At 28.7% G+C, this 8,311-nt stretch overlaps 1 protein-coding gene across 1 annotated transcript in view; it reads left to right on the top strand.

Moving 5' to 3' along the window:
• Positions 1 to 4,902: 4,902 nt before the first annotated feature.
• LOC108757268 (cell division cycle 5-like protein) overlaps positions 4,903 to 8,311 on the top strand; it is a 5,216-nt gene continuing 1,807 nt past the window's right edge. The window contains exons 1-6 of the mRNA XM_018501733.1: positions 4,903 to 4,947; positions 5,038 to 5,303; positions 5,543 to 5,673; positions 6,155 to 6,657; positions 7,202 to 7,376; positions 7,462 to 7,902. Of these exons, the coding sequence (XP_018357235.1) occupies positions 4,903 to 4,947; positions 5,038 to 5,303; positions 5,543 to 5,673; positions 6,155 to 6,657; positions 7,202 to 7,376; positions 7,462 to 7,902 (1,561 nt within the window). The remainder of the gene's footprint in view (positions 4,948 to 5,037; positions 5,304 to 5,542; positions 5,674 to 6,154; positions 6,658 to 7,201; positions 7,377 to 7,461; positions 7,903 to 8,311) is intronic.

The raw sequence follows: 8,311 nt of genomic DNA, 5'->3' as shown, positions 1-8,311 counted from the left end.
ACCAAAAGATTGTTAATAAAAATTCGGGAAATACTTTATTTAAAATTTTGTATTAAAAATTATAGTTTATGTGGCATGTATTATAATAATTAATTGAAGACAATGACGATATGTTGTGTATACAATTTTTGTTCACGAAATTAACATTCATGTCTTAGACATCACGATGTCACAAGTAAATTTAATATATTTTGCGAAATTCCAAATTTTATATTATAGCTTGTTATAGAATTTGCAAAATGCCTTATTTTATCTCGCTTTTAAGATGAAACGTATTCGTGAAGTATATAATATTAAATATTTATTAACTGAATTCTTAAATTATGTTTCGTATTAAATATGTTAAATCATTAAAAATTAATGCAAATACTGCATTATTTTCATGTTCGTAAGTACGATAATTGGGGCTCAATCGTGGTTGTTCCTAGCATCAAGTAGTAGGTAGAAATGTTGTAATTCGTATCGATGAAAAGTAATGATTTTTAACGTGAAAAGTTATGTTTGCGTAGCATTTATCTGAGCTTATTTCGGTGCTTAAATCTGGGGATTCTCGGCCGTTGCAGGGCTGAAATTAAACGATTAATTAATTGAAGGTTTTTTTTTATATTCTCTGAAACCAGTAATTTTGGTAATAAGTTAACGACTACGGCAATATAATTTTTTGAAGTCTAATCATGAAATCAATTAAATTAGTATGTTCTGTGACAAGGGGGATTTATTCATCTCATTAAATATTCTTTCATTAATTAACATTAATATTGCTTTGACAATAATAAGATTTAACATGGATAGCAATTATTTATAAATAAGTTACATTAAATATAAAAAAACATACTAAAATTATAAGTTTTATTAACTAATCGGTTTTGCAACTTCTTTAAGAAAAAATGTGGTTACAAATGAATATATTTTTTTATTTTAATCTTTAGTTTCTTTTCAGGTACTGGACATCCCTTTATTCTAAAACATTAATTAATAAAAAATTTTTTTAGATTAATATGTATATTAAAATACATACGCAGTCTGTATATTATGCAAGAAATTTTTAGCTTTTATTTATCTGATCAAATTTTATCAAAAAGATTCATGTTTATTTAAATAATTTATTGAAATAATATAATGGACGTAATTAAAAATGTGCGTACTTAAAAATTCAAGACGAATCGATTGGGTACCCCAATATCAATAAGATTTTGAACTCTAATTATCTAAATATTACATTAATTATTTAGATAATCCTATTTAATTACTTGACTACATTTGAGTAACTGCTGCAGAAAAAAGAAGATTGATATAAATTTTATATTAATATTTCATTATAAAATCAAAATAAGATAAAAAAATGAATAAAATTTGAATCTTATTGTTATCGGTTCGATTCGTTTTGAACAGTTGGTACCTGAGAATTTATGTACTCACATATATAATAAATTATAATGACGTATGTATTTTATTACTTTAAAATATAATCATTTGTAACTCTTCTTCGATAAATATTATTCTATCCATGTTTTTTATTTTGTTAAGATACTGTATTTCGTAATAATATAAAGAATATATTTTTACGTGCAAATCTTGATATTGTGTACTATAAAATTGTAATTAATTTATCGATTAATTTATCGTTAAAATATTCGATAATTGCATAATATTTGCATTATTTGTAAAAATTTGGAAACGGGTAACAATTGTTAATTTGTTGCCAAGATGGGCCCTATTGTAAGAACAGTTTGGGATTGGTTTCCTCCTGCAACGGAGTTCTTAGTGTTCAATAAATCATTTAACTTTCTTTCGCGTTGATGACGTGAAGCTTAACGAGAAGCAGAACACAGCTCGCTCTCCGTGGAGATTATTCTTTCTATCGGACTATCCAATTTACTCTGAAAAATTTGGTCTCATTATTGGATTAGTTATTTTCTATTTAACGCAGTGATAACGCAGTATTTCTTCGCGATTTTTTAGAGACTCATAAAGTTATCTCTTTGTTGAAAGTAAAGCGAAAAATAGAATTTATGTATGTGCGATTAAATCATCTGGTTCATTTTGTTATATTATTTGAATCATAGATACGATATTGCAATACATTTAATAGTTGTTAAACAACATTTTTATTATTATATAAAGAAATAATTATAGAAGACGCGTTACAGAATTAAAAATTATATGTATTGGAATTGATTAGATCGTTTCATTCGTCACATTGTCTTGTATTGAAGTTTCGCGTACTTTTTGCATGTTGCACATTTCTTTTGTATTTTGTAAAATGTATAAATTACATATATACAGATAATAATTGACATTCTTTTTTTTTGAAAGAGATATATATAATAAATTTATTAACAATCTTGTTGGTTGCTTACAATTGCTCGTATAAATTAAAAAAAAAGTAAAACAAATTTTGCAGATATATTTGATAATTATTAATAAATACTAGTAATAATTATTTGTCGATTGGACGGATAGCCAATTACATATTTTGCATCGCGAGAATTTTGTGTTATTATACGCATACCGAATGTTTTCTCTGTAATTTCATGTTAAAAAGAAATTTTGCGCGTATTATATAATATACATATTGTATATTATATAATATAATTATTTGCAGTTTTATAATGTAATTTTTTTGTAATATGTATTGTTATGTATAATGTAAAGTAAATTGTATAAAAATTAATGTAAGTAAAAAATAAAAAATAAATGTAAAGAAATATACCATAAAATGAGGTAACTTTAGTCCCTATTTTGTAATTCTTATAATTAATGACAGTAACTATAAATTGTCGTTATATATTGTCATTGAGCAGATTTCATATATGTACAATGTATGAAAAAACTACGCAACGACAATATAATGACATCGATACGTAAGACTCTTAAAATTTCTTTAAAACAATAGTTTGATCAATTCTTTATAAGACGTTTTTAAGATGTCATGTTTAGATTTTGCGTGCTGTAGTGTCAAAATTTGGGCTAAATTTATTCTGATTTTGGGCAAAAAATATTCCATTTTATGGTATTGTAAAAGAAAGAGGACTGTCGATCGGATGGCAGGGGATGTGGTGGAGGGTCTCTATAAATTTAACTCGTTTTTTCCAAATTATATGAAAAACGTATATGCGTAATTCGAGTGTAATATATTTTATAACTTTTTTGTATAGTATGTGTTAGTTTAAAAGTTAAAGAAAAAAACAAAATGGAAGAACTGAAGTAGCAAACTGACGTTATTTGTCGTTATTTAACGTTAGAGTGATGTCTTCAATATTGTTTTGATATCAAAGTTACGACAAATAACGTAAACTTACTGAAGTAAAAAAAAGAAGACCGTCGATTATAATCGACGGGGGTGGTGGAGGGCTTCTAGTTAAATTGTATTTGCCACATAATCTAAAAATGTATAAAAGTAATTTGATTATAATAACGTACTTTATGATTTTTTTCATAGTGTGTTGTATTAAAAGTAAAAAAAAGAAAAAGAAAGAATCTTCAAGTAACAAGTTAATGTTATTTGTTGTCATTTGACATCAATATAACGACGAATTAAAATAATATTTTGCTAAAGTTAAAAAAAATACCATAATAGCTACGTTCAGCAAAGAAAACAGCTTTGCAATTGCTGTAAAATTCTTATAAGATTTTTCAATATAATTTATTTATATATTTAAATCCATGAAAAAACAATGGCAAGAACGAATTGTCTTGAAGAATTTTACAACAGTTGCAAATCTGCTTTTTCTTCTAAACGTAGCTAATATCTATATTTACTATATTAATATAGTTCGCTAATAAATCTATTGTACATGTGCAAAAAACCGCACCTATATCCGAATACACTTATCGTATATATATAGCTTTGTAGTTATCAATTGTAATTATTCACATAAGAAGATAAATATATGTATAACATTATTGTATGTATTTTAATAACTTTCCAAATTAGTATTTCAGCAAAAGATATCATCACGAGTGTTTAAATATTTATTTCTATAATCATTTATGCTTAATAATTACAAAATTTTATTAATTTTTTTCTTATCACTAATCCCGGGAAAAAATATTTTCATATAATTAAATAAAATTATATATAATTTTATATAATTGTATATAAATGGACATATTTATTTTTTTTTTTTTTTTTTTTTTTTTAATCGTAGATTTTGTAAATCGTGTTATCAATTTTATCGCCGTTAGATATATGCTGAGAAAAACTTGAGAGAGGACATGATGGCCAAAACCTGTAACCGCAAAATGTCGCGCACTACCTCCCTCTGAAGAAGTAGATGTAAACTACCCAACAATATCCACCTTTTTGCAGTGTTCCTGGATGGAAATAAATCGCTGAAATTGTTGAAATATTTATTAATTTAATAGATTTTATTTATTTTAGTGATTTCAACTATCTATTTTCATTAGGAGGTCCACCGCAAAAAAGTGGATATTGTTGTGTAGTTAACATTCGCTTCTTCAGAGGGCGGTAGTGCGCGGCAGCATTTTGCGGTTACAGGTTTTGGCCGTCATGTCCTCTCTCAGGTTTCCGGTATTACCGACTAAACGCAATAATTTTTGTATAACAATCTTTCTTCCTCCTTTATAGATTTGAAATTATTTTTCCAGAATTAAAGTACACTGATCGTACGTGTCTGTTACAATTTGTTTCGGTTTGTTTATAGAACAGTGCGGAGTGTGAGGTACATACGAGTGTATGTGAGGTTTTTCGACATCACTTGATTACACTTGCTCACTTTCGTTAATCTGTGAAGCCGCAACATTGGCAGGATCGGCATCGCCAGGAATCGCCTTAATCTAGACGAATGCCAAAATAAAACCGAGAAGGAAAGCTTTTCACATTTTTTAACATTAAAAATATACTTTTCTTTCATAAAACGTTACAAATAGAAGTAAAAAATGCCGCGAATTATGATAAAGGGTGGTGTCTGGCGGAATACAGAGGTAAATTATATATGATATTTTCTAACCTAAAGATTTATGTATATGCATGTTGTATAATTTTGTTAAATGAAAAAAATTCATTGTTTTTAGGATGAGATTTTGAAAGCGGCTGTAATGAAATATGGAAAAAACCAATGGAGTCGTATAGCATCTTTATTACATAGAAAATCAGCCAAACAGTGCAAAGCCCGTTGGTTTGAATGGCTGGATCCTAGCATAAAGAAGACTGAATGGAGTCGGGAAGAAGACGAAAAGCTTCTCCATCTTGCAAAATTGATGCCTACACAGTGGCGTACAATTGCGCCAATCATTGGTCGAACAGCTGCCCAATGTTTAGAAAGATATGAATATTTACTGTAAGTAACATCAGGCTTTATTTAAGTTAGGCCTATTCCTTCCTACCAATGTTGATTTAATTTTAATCTCAGTTCAACAAACTCTTCATCTTTCTAGTTCTAAGAATTAGAAAAAAATGAAGAGTAAGTTGAATCAAGATTAAAGTTCTTATCTCATGATCTATATTGGTAGAAACGGACATTAAATGATTTGTTCTAATCAATATATTCTTGCACTACTATTGAATGAATTATTTCAGTGATCAAGCACAAAAGAAGGAAGAAGGAGATGATGCTGTAGACGATCCTCGTAAACTTAAACCTGGTGAAATTGATCCTAATCCTGAAACCAAACCAGCGAGACCAGATCCTAAAGATATGGATGAAGATGGTAGGTTAAGGTTTATTAATAAGGTTTTATAATAAGATTTAATTAAGATTTAATGAGGTAGGTAACGATATTAGTTGTTTTTCATTTATATTAAAATTCAGATATATCTAATTTATGATATAATTTATGTCATAATTTAGTTGAATGCACATTCTTTTTCATTCTAAAACCAAAGTGAGATTCAACTGAGTTTTTACCTACAAAAATCTACACAAACTCAAGATGAGCTTTATTGAGTCTTGTTAACTCACATTAAAAGTGAGATTTTAAAACCTGTATTGTTATGCGATAATTTTGTTATCAAAGTAAGCAAGTAATGACATTATCCGAATATAAAATACATAACTTTAAACTTAGTATCATTTACGTGAAAATAGAAAGCTAACTGTTATTAACACATTTATCACATATTTTACATTAGAACCGATTATAGTCTATAACAAAGCAACTGTAAATTTTTAATGATTGTATTTGTTCACAGAATTGGAGATGTTATCCGAGGCACGTGCTAGGCTAGCAAATACTCAGGGCAAGAAGGCTAAACGTAAAGCACGTGAAAAACAATTGGAAGAGGCACGCCGACTCGCAGCTTTACAGAAGCGTAGAGAATTAAGAGCTGCTGGTATTACTGTGTCTCAAAAGAACAAACGTAAACGCGGTGTCAATTATAACACAGAGATACCGTTTGAGAAACGACCTGCATCAGGTTTCTATGATACCTCCAATGAGCATGTTGACCCTTTGGCGATCGATTTTTCCAGAATGAGACAACAACACCTAGATGGTGAACTCCGACAAGAAAAGGAGGAGATGGAGCGCAGGAAAGATAAACAGAAATTGAAACAGCGCAAAGAAAATGATATACCTATGGGTATGCTCAACAATGAAGAGCCTATAAAAAAAAGGAGTAAATTAGTCTTACCAGAACCACAGATCTCTGATCAAGAATTACAACAAGTCGTGAAGCTTGGTAGAGCTTCGGAAGTATGTCCTTTAATTAACTTTTTTATACTGGAAATTATAGGTTTATTTTTTATTTCTGCATTATTTAATCGCTTAATACTGTCATATGTATTTATAATTGGATGTGAGTTTAAGATGTCGCATATATCAATTTTAACACATATTTCCTATTTACTGTCATTTATATATATAAATCGAAAACACTATTATTTTTATATATTGTGAATTTTGAAGAAGATTATTAATCTAGAAATTTTTATTAAAAAAATGTTTTATCGGAAAATTTATTTTAATACGAAAAAATTATTTAAAATTATAAAAACGATAGCAAATATGTATGTACAAATATGCATATATTTACATTTATGCACGTGGCGCAGGAATTATATTTATTACCTCAACGCCACTTATATTTTTTACATTGACCAAATCCATAAATATTTTGAAAATCATTAAATTTTAGGTCATATACCAACTTATTTTGTGAGATTTAGGTATAAAATATTAGTGTGTCAAGGAATCGATAAAAAAATTCATGTGGCATAGTATTAATATATTGTTATAGGTTGCACGAGAAGTTGCTACTGAGAGCGGTATTACACTCTCCGACAGTTTATTGGCTGATTATTCTTTGCCTACAAATGCATCAGCAACACCTCGTACTCCAGCTGTTACAGATAGAATATTGCAAGAAGCTCAAAATGTTATGGCTCTTACGCACGTGGATACACCATTAAAAGGTTAAAATATAATTGTAAACTTTACAATTTAACACATTTATTAAATTACACTCTATTTGATATGCACATAAATATTTTTTTTTAGGTGGATTGAACACTCCACTGAATAATCCTGATTTTACTGGCGTTGTGCCTCCTACCAATGTGATTGCAACGCCGAATACGATTTTGGCTACTCCATTTAGATCTCAACGCAGCGATGGAACACCTATGAATTCGTTCAACACGCCAGGCGGAGCATCAGCACGAACGCAAAATGGAGTTTTAGCGGCAACACCTGTTCGCGATAAACTTAATATAAATCCAGATGAAAATCTAGACGGCTCAGAAACTCCACTCATACAGACGCAGGCAAAGAACTCGTTGCGCACGGTACTGAGTTCTCTACCAGCACCGTGTAACGATTATGAAATAGATATTTTCGACGGAGAAGTAAACGAGGAAAGTACTAGTGCGCCTGCAACTGATATAATCGAAGATCAAGCGGATATCGATGCGAGACAACAACAAGAATTATTAGAAGAAAGTAGGTCCATTAAAACAATTCGTTGATAGCTTTACATTATAGTCTTGAGTGGGTTTTCCAAACTAATGATTTTATTACAATTGCTATGTTTATAGATTATAAATCCTTTGCTCAAACTCTTTGATTGAATAATTAATTTTAAATAATGTGGCGGCTCAATTTAATTCAATAATAAAACTTAAGAATAAGAATAAGTATAATATTTATTTATAATAGAGACATATGCAGATTATTTTTTTTTACCTAAAGCCTATGGCTCATCAAAAACACATAATACATTTAGAATAATAATCAACATAGTAGTCCTTTATAGTGACTTTATATATAATTGCAAATTACGTACATAAAATTATAATAAAAAATATTTCTGTATCTTTCACTTACATAAAAAATAGTTATGAACTTCCAA

The sequence above is a fragment of the Trachymyrmex septentrionalis genome, unplaced genomic scaffold, assembly GCF_001594115.1.
Source record: "Trachymyrmex septentrionalis isolate Tsep2-gDNA-1 unplaced genomic scaffold, Tsep1.0 scaffold136, whole genome shotgun sequence".
NCBI lineage: Eukaryota > Metazoa > Arthropoda > Insecta > Hymenoptera > Formicidae > Trachymyrmex > Trachymyrmex septentrionalis.
This window is presented reverse-complemented; position numbering and strand designations above follow the sequence as displayed.